This window comes from Fundulus heteroclitus, chromosome 22 (genome assembly GCF_011125445.2).
Source record: "Fundulus heteroclitus isolate FHET01 chromosome 22, MU-UCD_Fhet_4.1, whole genome shotgun sequence".
In the NCBI taxonomy this organism is placed as follows: domain Eukaryota; kingdom Metazoa; phylum Chordata; class Actinopteri; order Cyprinodontiformes; family Fundulidae; genus Fundulus; species Fundulus heteroclitus.
The window spans coordinates 39,593,026-39,610,822 of record NC_046382.1 but is presented as its reverse complement, the minus strand read 5'-3'; the positions used below and the strand labels follow the sequence as shown (position 1 = coordinate 39,610,822).

The 17,797-nt window shown below is 42.5% G+C and overlaps 1 protein-coding gene across 4 annotated transcripts in view; it reads right to left on the bottom strand.

Moving 5' to 3' along the window:
* Nucleotides 1-1,693: 1,693 nt before the first annotated feature.
* Nucleotides 1,694-17,797, bottom strand: part of itsn1 (intersectin 1 (SH3 domain protein)) — a 50,592-nt gene continuing 34,488 nt past the window's right edge. For all 4 annotated transcript variants that reach the window (XM_021321625.2, XM_021321626.2, XM_021321627.2 and 1 more), the window contains 15 exons: nt 9,425-9,546; nt 8,537-8,643; nt 8,257-8,358; nt 8,082-8,163; nt 7,799-7,897; nt 7,621-7,704; nt 6,578-6,661; nt 5,885-6,016; nt 5,528-5,608; nt 5,202-5,323; nt 4,887-4,969; nt 4,727-4,810; nt 4,555-4,619; nt 3,235-3,343; nt 1,694-3,106 (listed from right to left, as the gene is read on the bottom strand). In XM_021321625.2, the coding sequence (XP_021177300.2) occupies nt 2,958-3,106; nt 3,235-3,343; nt 4,555-4,619; nt 4,727-4,810; nt 4,887-4,969; nt 5,202-5,323; nt 5,528-5,608; nt 5,885-6,016; nt 6,578-6,661; nt 7,621-7,704; nt 7,799-7,897; nt 8,082-8,163; nt 8,257-8,358; nt 8,537-8,643; nt 9,425-9,546 (1,505 nt within the window). In that variant the 3' untranslated portion in view covers nt 1,694-2,957. The remainder of the gene's footprint in view (nt 3,107-3,234; nt 3,344-4,554; nt 4,620-4,726; nt 4,811-4,886; nt 4,970-5,201; nt 5,324-5,527; nt 5,609-5,884; nt 6,017-6,577; nt 6,662-7,620; nt 7,705-7,798; nt 7,898-8,081; nt 8,164-8,256; nt 8,359-8,536; nt 8,644-9,424; nt 9,547-17,797) is intronic.

Below are 17,797 nucleotides of genomic sequence, written 5' to 3'. Positions count from 1 at the left end.
GATGTTTCAGAATAGTACAGTAACCGCGGCGCTAAAAGCACTACTTAGATTCACTATCAGGCAATGTATCTAGCTAACTAACGCATCTACCACTGCACTGCTGGCAGTTGTCCCACTAGCTAACGCAGCTGCCGTTTTGAATACTCAGAGCATTAAACTTGGATTAAGATTCAATCCTGATTGGAATATACTTGGACATAATGTCAATTATGCTAAAAAGGGAAGTGGATTAAGTGAAATGAAGCTAATTACTTTGCAAATAGTGTTAGCGTGTTCATGTAAAGGCACTAGTACTATGTAAAGTTCTTATTTAAATTTTTTTTTTTTTTTTAAAAAGGCTCATCTTCAACATATCAAAAACAGTGATCTTAAAACCATAGCATCAAAACTTAAATAAATCAGATGTTATAGACTTGCATAACTGTTCGCCTGTTCAGTTTACACAGGCTACATGTAGCTCTTTAGCTAATCAATTTTCTTGCTAATCGTAAGCTGTACCTGACTTTTACAAAATGCCTTATTTATAACACGATCTTTTTGCTAACTTTAATATTTTGTAACAAATGCTGATTTGAGTGTGCTTTCCCCTCAAATGAAATGACACGGTTCTTTAAAATCAAGCCGAATATCGACTGAGAACGGCATTTAGTTCTCATCCATTACACTCCACGTCTCAAACAAATATACGATAAATATGGATGTGTTGACACTCCTTTGGCTTTCATACTGAGTAGAAACCACATGCCTGCGTGTCTGCCATGTTGTGGCTGGAACATTAGCATTAAAAACCACAAGTCTGTCGACATATAGGTTCCTGAATAAACACAATGTTAGACAAACTTCGCAGAAGCGTTTTTTTTTTAAACAATACAAACGTGCGATCAGTTGTATTTTTAGTGCATTACACTGACCATTCCAAAAAAAGTAAAAAAAACAAAAAAACAACTGGACTTTTTTTCTTTAACTGTTTTTGGAATAATCATGACGTGGATGACTGAGAATCTTCACCAGCGTTAGACTGAACAACTTGAATTTGCTTTAAATGTATGCAAAACAGAAACGCAGTGCCAAAAATGAAAAGCTATAAACTGCTTGTGTTATTGCATGTAGTTAAAATGGTCTTTTTAATTACAGCAGTACAAGCTAACTGGTTGATATTTTTGTTATACACTTTAGACGGTCTTGCTGCTCAAGTCCGGCTAAGTTTAAAATAGTCCCTTATAAATGCAAAATGTAGTCTTTTTCGATTACATGAGTCCAAGTAGAGCATCACAAGGTCTTTTAAAATATTTCTAAGATAACCCCTGATGGTTCTGAGTACAGGGTACCAAAACTTGACCTTTTTTACTTTTTTAGCTTGTATATTCTATGGAGACATCGGTGGAGGCAAAGATACAGAAGTGAAAGAGATCTGACACTGAATATTTTTTTTCTCTTCCAGGTAAACTTTCTGACTCTGACTACTCAAAACGGCTGCCGAGCGACAATTAACTCGGATCGTTTTCAGCTGAAATATCAGGAACAGTGTCTGTTTTCAAAGTGCTGACGTACGATAAAAGGATTTCTGCACTGAGCGTTTTCAGGGTTAAAGAGTGGAACTGGAAATACATCATATGGAGCCTCTCTGAAAAGCCCTGGACCACTGGGCCCTTACGTTGTTCTTTTACCCCCCGCCCCGCCCCTTGTCCCTGCATAGAAATGACAACCGTTAACACAGCAGCAGCATGTCAGAGTTGAGATGTGCGACAGAAAAAAAACAAAAAACCTAAAGTTAAGACATTCTTGTTCACAGTACCTTGATCAAAATCAGCTTTCGTACCTGTTCACTGCATTGACTGTTGACTTCAGCCTCATTATTACATCTGGTGCATATGACATCCGCCTTGACGTGTCTGTAGTCGGTCATTTACACTGAATACCTGCCGTATACTTGGTTAAAATCTTTCTGTTTCTTCAGCTTATTAGCGTGGTTTTCAATACACCTGTACATATTAAGCACTTTCTGAGGAAATGTGGCAAGTGTTCAGTCGAGGTTAAAACCAAAACGTCCGAGTCTGAGGAGCTGGTTGGACTAATAAAAAAAAAAAAAAAAGAAAAGAAATAAAAAGTAAACCGAACAGTGCCTTTAGATATCCACTACCCAACTTTTCACATTTCTAGTCACTCACAGCCGCCTGGCATACGCTCAGTCACACACAGCGGTTAGATTTGCCGGGACACAAAAGGAGGGATTGTCGCTGGAGTTTCTCTAAGACTGTCTGGATAAAGCAGAGGAGGCGGAAACAGTAGCAACCCGTCTGATGTCCAAACTTGGAGCGAGTATAAACTGGACCCCAGAGCAGTGTGGCGTGAGCAGACTGGCATTAACTGGACCAGAAACGGGCCTAGGACTATCATTATTTGCTGCCATTACATATTCCAAGATGTTTTTGTTAGCACAGCAAATCCCTTTTATGCAAAGAACATATAATCCTTGCTGGCTGCAGCTGTTAAATACCTAGAATTTCTATATTTCTTTTAAATATTTGAAATGGATGTAATGGTACTCCAGTACTCTAAGATAAATCTATTTCAGTCCAAGATATGTACTTATGTTTAAAAAATGAACCCAAAATAAGCCCATTTATTGCTAACCTCTTCCAAATTATGCAAATATTGGGAAATAAAGTTCTGTAAAACTGTGATATAACATCTAAAGTAGTTATTAAAGATGATGATAATTAGTTACTTGATGTAATTTCTGACTTTTCCTGGGGTCTTTCTCACAAAACAATCACATTACAACCCGCTGTTAACACACCGAGCGCCCTAAACATTAACAGCCAGAACACATAATGAGTAACCCCAGGTCATTCCAGGCTTCTGGTCCAGTCTATTCCAGTCCAGCCGCTGATCCCTGCTCGTTTCTCAGAGTTCATTCTCAGGCCAGTCCCATCTGGTCAAACCTGCCGCACGTCTCACGGTTCTTCAAACAGCTGGAGGTCCAGTCTAACCACGATCTCCCCCGTGGGGACCTCGTGAAGCAGCAGCCTCTTTGTGATTGGTCCTTTGGAACCCTGGTCCTTCTTGATTTCGGCCAGTCGGATCTCAGTCCTGCCGAGGAAGTCTGCGGGGACACAACGTGGGAGATAAAAACGGCAGATCAGGGGTGTCCGTCCTCTCCGAGGGACAACTAATAGAACACTGACAATAGTAACGGTGGATGTTTTAAAACGGTATGAAAGCTTTACAGACCGTCAGGTGAGAACTGGTCTCGTTCAAACACAGTGATACAGAGGACGTCCTGCTCCAGGTCCTTAATAAAAAACTGACAATTGGAATTCCACTTGGGATTCAAAGTGTCCTGGAAGCAAAGAGAACAACAACAAATGGTTGACTCACTGGGGTTTACTCGCCTTTCAATTCACCTCCTCTAGAACCCATGGTGGTGTGTACCACAGGAGACATGGCATGGCTTTGAATATTCAGCCTTAATCATTCTAATGCCAGATTAAAGACTCAGGAGTGTGTCCTGTAACCAAGTTGGTTGCCGGTTCGAACCCCCGCTCCTACCGTCTCAGTCGTTGTGTAAGACACTTCAGCCGCCTGGCAGCGCCGCTTCTGTCAGTCTGCCCCGGGCAGCCGAGGCTACAATGTAGCTGAATCACTGTTGTCAATTATAATCATCAACCATTTAAAGAATGAATGAACATAATATACAAGTTTCACTTTTTGAATGAAATTGCTGGGGGGGAAAAATTCCACTTTTTCTTGATATTCTAATTATAAGACCAGCACTGGTAGTGTGAAGTGCTTTGGGGGCCTCAGGACTCGACAAAGAGATATACAAGTGCAGGCCACTGACCATTCAGGGTGAAATATTATCCTGTGGGATTAAAAATGTGCTTAATTTTAAGACCCCGTCACAGTGGCACACACTAACCCTATTAAATGAATTCATTAGTGATTTGTACAGGCTCCACCATACTGCGAGCCGCACGGACCCCACGCGACTGTCTGCGGACGTTTTACCCTTCATAGTAGAGCGCACTGTTGCCGACATTTCTTGTGGCAAATTCCTACAATTCCTAACTTTGTGCAGGTGGGACGAAGCAGGCTCCCACATGTCATGCAACAGGCTGCAGAAAGCCTAAGACTGGGGTGGAGGGGTTCGCCTTCCAGCAGAACAACAACCCAAAACAGACAACCAGAGCCCCAATGGAGCGGTTTAGTTGATGGGCTCGTCCAAAGTCTAGATCTAAACCCGTAGAGAAAATGGGACGAAACTTAAAAATTGATGTTTCTAGACTCTCTCCATACAGCGGGATGGAGTTGGAACTTATGAGCGAGGGAGAATGGGCAGAAAAGCCCAAACAACCTGCAGCCATAACACCCACTACAGCTGCGTCTGCATAGTATGGAGCCAATATTAAGAAACTATCAACACAAGGTATTGTTGTTTTTGCTTGTGGTTTAATTTAGGGGTATCAGAGAAAAGGTAATAAATATGCTACATGTCACACTTTGATTTCTATCTGTATTAAAAAAAGCATAAATGTAGTAATCGTCATCTACCTGCACCGTTTTTGTGATATGGCACTGAGAGCCCATGGTGACTTCACAGTAAGGATTGCTTTTTCCTGGAGAAACACAAAGGTATTGTTGGTCATTGTGCCTAAAATCAAATGTAGAAGGCAGATATGGCTGCCTAAAGGCCAACCTTTAATTATTTGGATCATTTACGTACCATGGGTGCGACAGGGTTTCAGCTCGATCCCCTCCACGATGTTGACCATCAGTCTGCCGATCCCCGTCGCCCTCTGCGAACGGACTGAGACGAGGAGCAGAGAGGTCAGCTGCTGGAGCCTAACGAACTCATGAAACCAGCCTGAACGAGCCCATGTTACCTAAATACGCCTTCTCCCTCTTCTTCTTCTCCGTCTCTATGAAGAGCTCCGAAGCCGCCTTAATTTTCTGCACCCACGCAGTCCTATGAGGAGACGAACACATCATTTAAATTCCAGAAAAATCAAACGGCTTTTTTCCTCCCCAGGCCTGCTCATAGATTCAGTCTGTGTCGGCCAATTTAAGGAGCAAAACTGGATTAATCGAGGGGGCTAACAGGCCGCGGTAATGATCGGTTTAGAAAAACATTGCAGAACACGTGTGGCTGTTTGACGCCCTCTTCAAAAAAAAGAAGAGGGCGGTGTGTTTTCTGGTACCTTTCATTGATGCTCTCGGCCCGCAGCGTGTAAACCCTGTCTATGTGTGAGATGTGGAACAGAGGTTCATCTCCCGATGGATCCGTTGGCAGCTTCACTAACACTTCGTTCAGAAAGATTGGCTGAAAAGAAACAAGAGGCCTTCTTCAAAAACCTTGGCTCACCGTGCGTTCAGGAGGAATCCGCGTTAATGACTTGAGAAGTACACTGGTGCTTTTTTGTTTTTTGGGCACGTAGGGCAAAATGCATTAGTTTGAGGAAGGGGGACGAGAGCTTCACTTTTCACACTTGAATGAGAGCAGCGGTATGTTTGCGTGTCATCTCACCGTTTTGTACATGCGATACTGCAGATGGGTTTTTGAGGAGAAGACTTTGTCCGACCCCGAAAAGCCCAGAGGTTTGGTCACCTGTTTGAAGAAAAGCAATCAATTAAAATGATTTGCAAAATGTGGCAGGAATACAACTAAAAAGGGGTTGTAACTACAGTTTTCAGCTGTCAACATCAGTGAAAAGAGACAGGTAAAAAAAAAAAAAAAAAAAAAATTACCACCGTTTTCAAATTTACATTTATTTTGTTTGGTGAAATTGCGCCATCTACAGTTTAATAGCTGTATCTATGTAATGATCCCATTGTGAAAAATGTAGAGTGGTAATATAATTGTGGTTATTTCCCTGAGACTCACCTGAGTGAGCAGCAGGAAGTCATTGAACAGGAAGCCGTAGAGCTCCTTGCTGCTCTTGGCTTTGAACAGCTTGCCGCTGTGGAGGAACTTCCTGGGACCCAGACAGTTGGTGACCGAGTTAAACACCAGTTGCTAAAGAACACACAGAGGGTTCTTTTAAACAAACAAGTTAAACAAGCACGCAAGTTTTAAAGAGATATGGTTAAAAGTTTTCTGTCCATTTTATAAGTTTTCAAACCACAGCACTGAGATAACACTTTAACAGCGATGCATCAAAAACATCAGTCTTGGTGCTAATGGACCGCAGTGCTGCTTCTGACAGAGTGGAGAATTCATTTTCATTGATTGACTTAGAGAAGCACACTGTGCTAAATTGTTTTCCATCTTATTTGATAGAGGAGGAATAAGTGGTCAGATATGGGGTTCCTCAAGGCTCTTTTCTCAAGCCACTTTTTATTGGATTCCTGTTCTCGCTCTACCAGATTAGAGAGTATTCCAACATTTTTTGCTGATAACACACGGCTGTATGCTGTGGCTGCCTAACTTTAGGTCTAGTTCTTCAGAAATAATCCTTTTATAAAATCTTTCTGTCTCTATAAAGTATGTTCATAGGGCCAGAGAATCAAGCTTGCCTTGGCATGAGTGCCTCCCTCGTTATTTATCTGAAAAGCGATGTTGCTGCTGATACGGTACCTCTGAGAGCCCCTCACACTGAACGTGAGCCTGGATCCACTCCAGCCGATCGGAGTTCTCCTTCTCTCTGACGCCTTCATTCACCTGGAAGCGCAGAGAAACCCACACTTGAACACATCATGCACGTCCAGGTCATTTTCTATCAACATTTACTTCTCTTCCAATCGGGCTTGAGAGAAAAACGAAAACAAGAAATGTTGAAACTGTTAAACGCCATTAAATTTGTATACGTTTTTTTTTTTCAGTGCAGGTAAGTAAATTGATACATGCACAATCTAATTTTAGAATACACCTTTCTGACACATTAGGAGTCTTTGGATTTGTGCTCTGAAACGTAAGTACAAGGATGATGAGGAGGCGTTAGCTGGTACTGTAGAGAATGACAAGAAAACACATTTTCTTGACAAATAAAAACAACCTTTGAAACAAAAAAATTCTAATGGATGTATGATGTTTGCTAAAACTCCTTTATACTTTGTTGGCACTAAGTGACGCTTTTGTTAGAGGGTATGAGATCACAGAGACTGGACTGCAAAGTCGGTTACCATGGAAATTACAGATAGACAACAGACTCTGGAGACACAGAGCCTGACATACATAGATTGGACAGAATAACTGATTAGGGGAAGATGTGTCAAACAACTCAACATTGGCCCGTTGAGTTGTTGTCTTTTAGATTAAATATGGTAAAATATAGTTTCAGTTTCAAAAGTATTTTTATCACTACAGAAGTCTACAATAGAAACACCACATTATTCAGCAAAAGAACCTGGGGTGACCGCAGCAGGTCAATTCTTTAAGATTGATGCTGGGTTTTCCTTTTTTTGGCCCTAGTGGCCTTCATTTAACAGTTTATTTGCTCTAACCGGCATTACCGCAGCGTACCAATGTTGGCGATTCCAGTATTTAACATCATCGCTTTTTTTTTTTTTTTTTTGTGATTTTAGTCTGCTTTGTGCTTACTTTCTTTTTTTCATACACAAAAACAAAATAAAAATAAACATTTGTTCACTTCTGGGATGGAAATCAATATTTGAAATCACCTGAGAGCAGAGCTCCTCTGCCTTCTCCAGCGCAGCTTTCAGATGGCTGTGGTCTGGATGAGACTCTGGAGTGTTTTCTAGGATCTGCAATCAAAAACCAAATCAAGCGCGAATTAGAGGGTGGAAACAAAACGTTCAAAGCCGGAATCTTCACGAGCTTTTTTTATATGATACAAACGTTTTTGATGATGAGCGGGTAGCGTGTGACCCTCTGCATGGGCTTGAGGAGGAAACTGGACAGAGGCATCCCCTTGCACCTGGGATCCATGGCCAACCTCTGATGGAGACATAAAACATCGACAATCACAGGTTTTATTTGTAGTTCCTCCTCCAGACTGGGTTTTTAATGAGCTTTTGGAAACTTTTGAAGCCGTTTAAAGTTTTGTAGGAGATGAAGCACACTTTGATTCAGCAGCATAAGAACTCGTTACCACAGCAGGTTATTAACTTAGAGGTTTAACCTTGAGGAAGTCTTTGATCTCAGGATTGTCGTCGGTTTTCTGCTGAATCAGCGTTGCTCCGTTCAGCTGACATGAACAGAACCTGCATAACACCGGCACAAAAAAAAAGATGGCGGCCTCACAACAAGAAGCATCACAAGACCTTTCCCAGAGTGAAAACGATCCACTTCCTAACCTGATGTACGGCTGCATGTGAGGCAGCTGGTTGGTCAGGATGTCGCCGATCATCTTCACGGGCATCCGATCGCCTGACATCTTCTTCCTCACCCTGAGGGCCCTGCAGGGAAGCCTTAGGTCAGAGCATGCTCAAAAGCTACGAGAGGCACTGCATGTGTGCTTATGTCTAACAGCTAAACCCCCAGAAGCCAGAGGGTACCCTCAGTGACCCTCGCTTTATTTAGGGGAAAAACAACAAAACCGATCGCATTAGTGTGAGAATGTAAATCTTTGCGTACTTGAGAAGTTTGATGTTGCACATGATGAGCTCTTTCCAGTTCACAAAGATCATGGCCACTTCCTTCTCCGTCAGCAGCTCACACTCCAGCAGAGGCTTGTGGAAGATCTACACAGAAGAAGCAGCGGCGCCACAACAGAAGCCTGTCAGGTTTCTTCTTCGGTGTCTGAGGTTTCATTTACAGTGAATGTTTGAACATCAGCATCCATCCATTAACTCTAGTTCACTTTCAGGTCAGGTTTAGTGAAACCAAGGCATCCTTCTAACCCCTGACCCACTCTGGTTACCACTTAAGCTGCTCCCAGACCATCAACAATACAGTGCCTTTCAATTGTATTGCTCCCCCTTTAACTTTTTCCTACCATGTCACACTGCAAGATGTTTTGTGTTAGAATTAGCTGTGCTTAACACAAAGCAGTGCATAACTGTGAAATGGAAGGAAAATGATGTGTAGTTCTTAAAAGATTTTCTTGAAGAAAAAAAATACATTTATTCATCCCGCCTGGTCCAGGGACTACAGATGTAAATTAGCACTAGAGCTATAGCCTGGTATATGGCGTCTCTGCTTTGTACACTGTCCCTGTATAAATAGATCTTAATTTTTTTTACTCCCCAAAAAAAAATCCAGATAAAGGTAAAACCCTGAGTAATTTCCACCCCAAAGATCTTGAAAGAAACAAAAATCGCTGAAACGTCCCAAATGAGACAACATAAAACCCAGCGGCTCTTGTTAACGATCTAATCAAAAACCTTGAAGTATTCAGTTGCTGGAAAGCAGCACAAAAGTCACAATAAAGCGTACCTGCAGCTCTACTTGGGGGAGGAAAAAAAACGTCATCAGAGGTGACCTAAAGGTATGCGCTGATAAAAACCTTGTGGCCGTGTTTACCTCGGTGACGAGCTGCAGATCGTTGACGTAGTTCTCCTCTGTGACGATCAGCTCGTGGATGTAGCCCTGCCTCTTCCTCTCCATGGGACTCAGCATGTCCAGCAGGTGGAGGTCAGCGCACCCTGAAGTCCAAACATCACAGAAAAACACACGCGCTGTCACCCCGGGCCTTCGTCAGCAGGTGCGCAGCCACATACAGCAGACGCCGTACCAAAAAAAAAAAAAAAAGCCATTTTAAAGACATACATACCTGAGATCAACACACAGACACTGGAGGAGAGTTTCTGGGCAAGTGTTGCAGTTTTTAACAAAACTTTAAGTCTGAGCTGAAACTGTCAATGCAAAGCTCTGGCTTTCTGCGTGTACGCCGGGATGGAAGGTGGGTTCATGAGAGACGGCCTTAACTGATGTATGCAGGGTGGTGGATGACGAGCGGTGGAAGGGGGAAGCGTGGCAGAGTGCTTGAAGCACAGCCAGTCAAAGGAGAAGGCATGGAAGGCGGAGTGCTCGAAGGAGGAGGCTGGGCAGAACCGTTTGTAGCTGAGCACGGCCTCTACAGCCCTGCTTTCCAGTCATGATGTTCAGCCCCTGGACAACAGGGGGAATTAAAGCATTTACCCCCACAGGAGACCGCTGTGCTTCTGTTTCTGACCATCTCCAGAGCAACAGCTCTGGATCTAGCTGGACGAAGCCGTGGTGCTAGCAGCTACCATCCAGGAAAAGTGGTGGCTTTAGCATCATGGCTGGACAATATAGCGCAATACGCCGTATGCACGTCACCAAGACCTTCCTGCACTGAAATTAAAGGTTAACTAATTCCATAAGTACCATGCATTGTGGCCTTTCTCTTCCTGTAATATATTATATAGCTGCTTGATGCACTACGAGAGGTTTTAAAAAGGTAAAGAGGCGACAGGGTTGTCAAGTAATTAAGAAAGAACAGCCAAGTTGTTTCCATGCCAGAACAGCTCAAGTCCATCAGAATCAACCTGGTTGTTGACATGGACTTATTGAATTTGATCTTGTTTCCAGGAGCTGAATGCATTACTCATTATCTGCAGGCTGTTTTCTAGGAACCCGAAGCAGAAAGGCATCAGCACTTCATAATTATTTGTCAGAAGTCATATCCCACCACTATCATCACCGTTGGCATGTTTTCTTAATGTCGTGCAGCCCGAGTCTGCAGTGAAACCTAAACTCTGAGATCTGTGGCGGATGTCGGCTTTAAAACAAGACGTAGTAGCAGGAGTGGAGACTGAATAAGGACTGGTGGACAGCCATTATAGCCCAACATGGAGTTTGACTGACTCCTTAAAACTCCTCCAGTGGTTTCTGCACTAAAAGATGTGACAGGTGCTACTGCCCTCCGAACTGCTGTTAGATCTGCATCTACGATGGCACTACTTGTTCAGCCACGGGACAAGAGAAATGCCATTTTCTTTCATTCTTTGCTGTTCAATTATTCACACCCAGGCAGAATAACATGTAATCTTTATTCTGACCAACAAGTTTAATCTGAATGGAAGTAATAGTGATGTTTCAGAGTGGCCCACCAAGTCCTGAACTCAGGGGGGGATGGCAGGTAGGCCTTCAAAGACTTGGAGTTCATCAGCTAAAGTGCAGTAATTGTCAAAATACCAGTGGAAACATGTTCAAAACTGGTCAGAAATTAGATTCGTTTGATTTGATATGACAATGTTTTTTTTAACTTCCTACTGAGAAGGATAAAAATAATTCTCAACATGCAATAGTTTTAAAAACAGTAAATTATTTTTTTCCCAAAACTCACAATTCATTAACATTGTTTCATCTTTTCATTGTCTTTATGATCGATCGTACATGCATGTGGGATCGCTGCAAGTCAGTGACATTATGCAATCTATCAATTTAAAGAAATTCAACAGAATTTTGAGACTCGCTCCTTATTTCCTATTGCAAACATTTATTTTGCTTCAGTTCTAATAGTTTGGTTTTTAAAGCAGAGTAAATGATTTACAACCCACTGTCCAAGTACGCTGTATTATCATGCTTATTTCATTTTTTAGTTTTTTGTCATGTATCTTTATGATCAATATTTTTAAGTTTTATCAATCTTCTCCAAGTTGCTTACTTTGTTGGTTTTTTCTGCGTGTGTGCGTGTGTGTGTGTAATAAAGCGAGTAACGAGGCCAGTGGTCTGCAGTCCATCTTAGAGGGTTTATTCATCAGAGCCATGATGATTTATTGAACTCAATAAACATCATCATTCTGTACACTTTGTTCACTCGTTCAATTCTTCTGTGTTTCCATCAGTTTTATTGGTTTTCATTAAAACTGCTCTTCTTCAGTCACCCACTCACACACACACATTCATTCATGCTCTCACCGCCACTTTTCTGGTTACATTTGGCTTTGTTTTCATTCATTCATTCATCCATCCATCCAGCCATCAGTTTAGCTATATGTATCCACACATTCCCATTATTTAGATTAATTATAAATCAAAAAGACTTTATTTATTTATTACTATTTTGAAGTAAGCAGACTAAACCAGAGCCATGCTTTAACTCAGAGTTTAGCAGTGTTTTGTTAAAACCAGTACATTGCATCACATTAAAAGGTTCTTCTACCAATTATGAACTAGGTATAGAAAATGAGAGCTTTGACCTCTTTGACCAGCATCATTTTGAGTCCCAGAATGATTGAGATAAATGATAACGGAGACAAAAGGAACTGCCCGAATATCTTCAGCCAAACTGGGGTGGACGGGCGTGGCTCTGGTCTAGTTGGCTCTTTTCTCTAACCGAAGCTCTCTCCGACAAGCCTCGATCATCAGTAACCGAACTGGTTAAAACGAAAAATCAGGATGTGGAGCTCCCAAAACAACAAGTCTACTGTGCTAACGCCTCAATGACCTTAGCTCATTAACCAATCAGAGAGCTTTGCTCCCTAATACTGACACGATAAGGAACCAAGGAGATTCAAGGAGGCTCACAATGCTAGTACGTTATTGCTTTTTCTATAAAAAAGTATTTCAATAATCATTTCATTCATTCGTGTTTCTGAGGGTAAACAAAAAATCACAATACTGTCATTTGAATAAACAACAAATAACCTTAATACAAACAAAATATGGCAGTCCCTCTAATACTAAGTCTGTTGCTACGCAAAAGAAATAGGGTTTATGTCTTGGCTGTAACTAGTAATACACCGTAAATGATCTGCCTTGAAGAAAGGTGAGGCAGCGCTGTCACTCAACGCTTCAGCTGACTTGGTAAAATGACACTAAAACGTGACGTTTTCAGGATGGAATGAGGTGGAAAACTGATCAGATTGGGACCAACGCACTTTGCTGTGGAGAAGCACCGAGAAATCTGCTTGTGAACGGAATTGGCCAATTTTCAGCCTGACCCGACAGGTTGGAGACCCCTTTTCTTTTTTCTAATTGGTGAATTTATCGTTCCTAAATGCTAACAGGTTGCCCTATCAACACTCTTCGGTTTGGAAGTTGTTAATAAGGGAAGAAGACTGCAGGCTTCAGTATCTGTGAGGCGTTTCAGAGTTAAGTCTGATGAATACATAAGTTGTTATTTATACAGAAACTTTTCTATGGAGACATGGCAGCTTCAACTATTTAGTTTAGTTACTAATGCTAACCACGCTCATTGTGCTAGTCACTAATAAAAGGTGCTAAGACCCATTTAAATATGTTTTGCTTTAAAAAGTAAAACCCTCACACACAGTGGGACAATCTGCTCCTTCTATAAATAAAGATTGCTCAAAGCAGGATGGATGGAAAGAAATAGTTCAGTGCTGATAAGATTCAGTTCTCCAAGAGACACCGGACGTTTCTACAATCAATAGTCAGGTCAGAGCTGTACAAACAGAAACGGGAGATGGCAAATGAACCGCAGATCTCTGATCGGTGCGTCTCTACTGAATTTAGCTTCAGGGCGTATGAGAAACAACACAGTGACATACTGTCGCTTTAAAATCCCAGAGGGGTAAAACGATTGTGCACGGCTAAATCATGTTTGCATAGAGTGCAAAAGGAGCTCAAAGTTTAAAAAGTGCCTTACCAAGCATAAAACAGCACCTGTTTGGTAAGGGAAAGAAGTAAAAAGCAGGTTGGCGTTTTAGGAAACGGGGTTATCACCTTTCCTTTTCTTTTTTTTAACCAAGCGGAGAACAGGATAAATCTAACAGTTAAAGCATCTGTGTGTTTAATATGAAGCTGGAGCCAGATGTTTCACCAGACAAAGAGGAATAACTCATGTCGTTTGTTCCTCTAACAAACAGCCTAGAAGTTACAAGCTAGATTCTAACGTGCAATTTGAATCATTTGTCAGATCTGAACCCAGCTTAACCTTCGGACTAAAAGTTATGGGCAAGGGTGACAATACGAAAAAGCCAGATGACTTCCTGGAATGATTGGGACATCTGATAGGAGCCGTTGCACAATCATTGCACCCCTGTTTATTTCTAGTACTAAATCAATCTGCGCGTCGTCACGGTGTCCCTCTCTTGGTCTAGCTCAATATTGCATGAATGCATCCCGTCGTAGCAACAGACAAACAATAATCATGTAAACAAAACAACATTAGACATCGTTCAAAGTTAATAGACAATCAGAATGCTATGGATCTAGCGATGAGACATGACATGTGTTTGTGTGTAGTTGTGTTAGAAATCTCTGTGTAGCAGGTTGTTTGGTGTCATTTGGCTGCTGCGCAGCTGCAGCACCGAGCAGAGCTCCCTTCCAGCCACTCGCCCCCTTCTCCGCTACGCACAGAAGGCAGCGGCGGTGCAGCGGGAGATTGAAAGGGGTGGTTCAGGATTCTTCAACAGGTTCTGTGAGCTTTTAATGTCTTATTTGCAACATACAGCTCTCATGGCGCTCACAGTGTCGTATAATCCAAGATTAGTTGCTATTAGAAGCTAACGGCTAACACGAGAGGGACCAAGACCAAACGGGATTTTGACATTGGTCCAAAAACAACTCTAATCTCACAAATTATTTTATGAACCTTTAAGCTTGTCACTTTTATATTGGATTTTTTTTTTTTTTTTTTTACACAAAAACAAGAGCTTTTTTACACAGAAATTAGAGGTAGGAGGGAATGTGCAGCTAAGAGCTTCCTGTGGAAAACACTATCTGTAATTGCCTGATATAAAAGTAAGACAGGGAAAGTATGTAAAATGTAATAGTGCTTAAAGTAAACACTATTTCAGTGATTCTTACATTGCCTTACTTTTATATTAGGGAATTACTCTCGCAGGAAACACACAACATGTTCCATCCTCAGAGCCTATTTCACACAGGAAGATTATGGGTGTTGCCACGCCTCCTGTCTCCCTTTCCTCTATACATTAGAGTCAGTTTGTGTGCAAATAAATATACAAAGCAAAAGTAACAACGTTTAAAGGCTCACAAAATAAAGTTTGCATTAACCTGATTTGCTGTTTGTAAAATGAACGTTGATTTGGCGAGGTGAAAAATCAGATTTTGTCCCCTCTCGGGCTAGCTGTCAGCTTCAGTAAACAACTAACCGATATATAACAAATAAATTAGTCAAAGAACATGATCTTTCCGCAGGTAAGATATTAAGAGAAGCCCGTTAGTCTAATCCTGAACTCTCCCTTTAACCTTCCTCTGCCATCAGTCCTTCTCTTCTCCTTTAGAGCAGGGTGGGGAGGGGGAAGAAGAAAGAGGCAGGAGGAGAAGGGAATCTTTGGCATTGAGGAGAGGAGACAGTTTAACCCTGTGACTTGTCCTCCAGTAGATAGTGGGTCTTTCTGTGAAGCTGTGGGAGGGGGAAGGGTTAGTGTGAGGGGGGAGCCAGCCCTTTCTGACTGACAGGTGACTAAAGCAATGACAGCGGGGTAAAAACAAAGCAAAAAAAAAAAAAAGAAAAAAAAGAAATTGGAATGAGTTGAGTGACTAATAGCTAAATCTCCCATAAAGCCACAAAATGACCCACTATCCACTTCACCCTGCTGGCACAAGGCTGTGTGTGTGTGGCTATGAGCGTGCGTGTGTGTGTGTGTGTGTGTGTGTATACAGTCACTGTGATCCATTGTTCATTAGTCCAGTTTTACAGGGAGGAGCTTAATAGTTCTCCTCGATTACCCTCCTTTTCTCCCTTCATTCCTAACCCAAACATCTAGGGATAGATGAAACAGACAGAGATGAAAAGCTGGAAGAGAAGAAGAGGAGGAGGAGGAGGAGTGGCGACTACTGATCTCCGTCCTGAACCGTGCTGTTTGGAGCCACAGCCCATCATAAACAGAGTTTGGCCCAGTCCAGTCAGAGCCGTGCATAGACAGAGTTCAGGGTGCGTTTGTTTAACGTTACAGTCTGTCTGTCTGTGTGTCTGCCTGTCTTTGGCTTCTACAGGTGGAGAGGTGCACTGTCCGGGTCATGTGACCTCTTGCTGCTGTCCCATTGGTAGAGTGGCCTAGTGGGCGTGGCCTAGTGGGTCTCTTTGAGGGCTTTGAGGAGAGGGGGTTTCTGGGTAATGATATGATCCTAGAGAGAGGACGACAACAACAACATCAACAAAACCAACTAAACAAAAAAAAAAGAAAAAAAAAAGAAAACAACAACAACAAGAAACAACGGCAAAACGTCCGGTTGGGTGCTAGGTGGGTGGAGCGTGCAGCAAGACAAGAGAGTGTGCAGGTGTGCTGTGACATGGAGCGACAGCAGAGGATCTAAAGCGGCAGCGACACATTGCAGACGGGATTCTTGGTTTTATTTGATGCAACCGGTGATTATTATTGATGATGCCACCATCGTGTGGACGGTGTCCTCAGCATGAGACCTGAGAAGTCTGCGCCATTTACGACCGAAACATTTCATTTATGCTCAGGCTTTATCCTGGACACGCCTAACTCTGTGTGGTGCGGCAGCTTACAGCGCTAAACGCTGTATTTATCTCAGCCTCCTTGCCTGGTGGCTAGGTGGCCGAGCTTCTCTTGGACGGTTAGCCGTGGTGGCTCGTTCTTTCTGTTTTGCAATGATGGATATGATGATCGTGTGTGGAGCATGAATAACAAAGTCAAATCAATTAACAGCTACTTGAGTAGACTCCCTACAGACTCATCGGATGCTTATAGTCTATTGAATAGATTTGTTGGCAGCCCTGGTAAAGAGAGGTAAAGAAACGTTAAATAGATTCAAATTTAGAACATGTTTAAAAACCTTTAATTAGCTTTGCCAACAATCCCTACCCTATAGCTGACTGTTGCTTTATTTTATCCTACTCCCCAGAGCCTTGTCATCAGAAACCCATGACCTTCTGTTCCCGGGGGTGGGGGATATCTGACACAGAGGCCTGACCCAGTGGTCTGTAGTGAGGAAGGACGGCCCAAGCCTAGTCTGCCCTCAGACACCGTGAGGAGAATGGTAAAATGCCCTGAACAAGGTACAGCCAATGGATTCGAGAAGACCTCTTGAAAGTTGCATGACGTGCCACCATCGTTTGTTAGTTTGTTTACTATACTGCATCCCACAATGCAATGCGGGCCTGGCTAAGGGAAGGCGTTTGGCTAAACCTAGAATCTATGTCTACGTTCACACTGCAGGTCCTAATGCTTAATTCCGATTGTTTTGTGAAATCAGATTTTTTTTTGCATGGTCGTTCACATTTCCAAATATATGCGACTTGTATGTGATCTCCTGTGTGAACTGAATGCGTTCAGCCTAAGTGTCCCGCATGCGCACTCGAGGACGCGATGACGTCACACGTAGCAAGCGTCCTCAGTGTTTGCGGAAGTAAACATGGATTATAATGCTGGCGTGCATTTTGCGGTCATTAATTTATTTTCTAACTGGAGCTTTCTCTCCATTGACTGCTCTTCTCATTGTAGTCCGCCATGGGTGTCGTCTTTCTTCCTGCTTCTACACAGCAGGACGCAGAATAGTGACGTTTGTCGAGTATCAATGACGTACAGGTCGGATAAATGCGACCCGGCCGTACAGACGCAGGTCGCATTTGAAAAGATCAGATACGTATCGGATTCAGGACCACATATTCAAGTGGCCTGGGTCGCATTTGAAAAAATCCAATCTGTGTTGTTCAGACTGTCATAAAAAGATCAGATCCAGGTCGCATATGGGCAAAAAAATCGGAATTGGGTCACTTCAGGCTGCAGTGTGAACGTAGCCTTAGACTCCCAGCGCCTCCAAACCGTCTTGTTGCGGTTGTTTTGGTTGGAAGCCTGGTGCGGTGGCTTTGTTCACATCTAGACAAAAAAACCGCACCAAGGGCTTTTTCCTTGTCATACAATGCATGTCTTGCTTGATGAGTAGATAAGGTGCACATCTATCTGCTTTGGGGACGATTCAACCATTGAAGGCTAACCTGGCCAGTCAGATAGATAATGTGTAGCA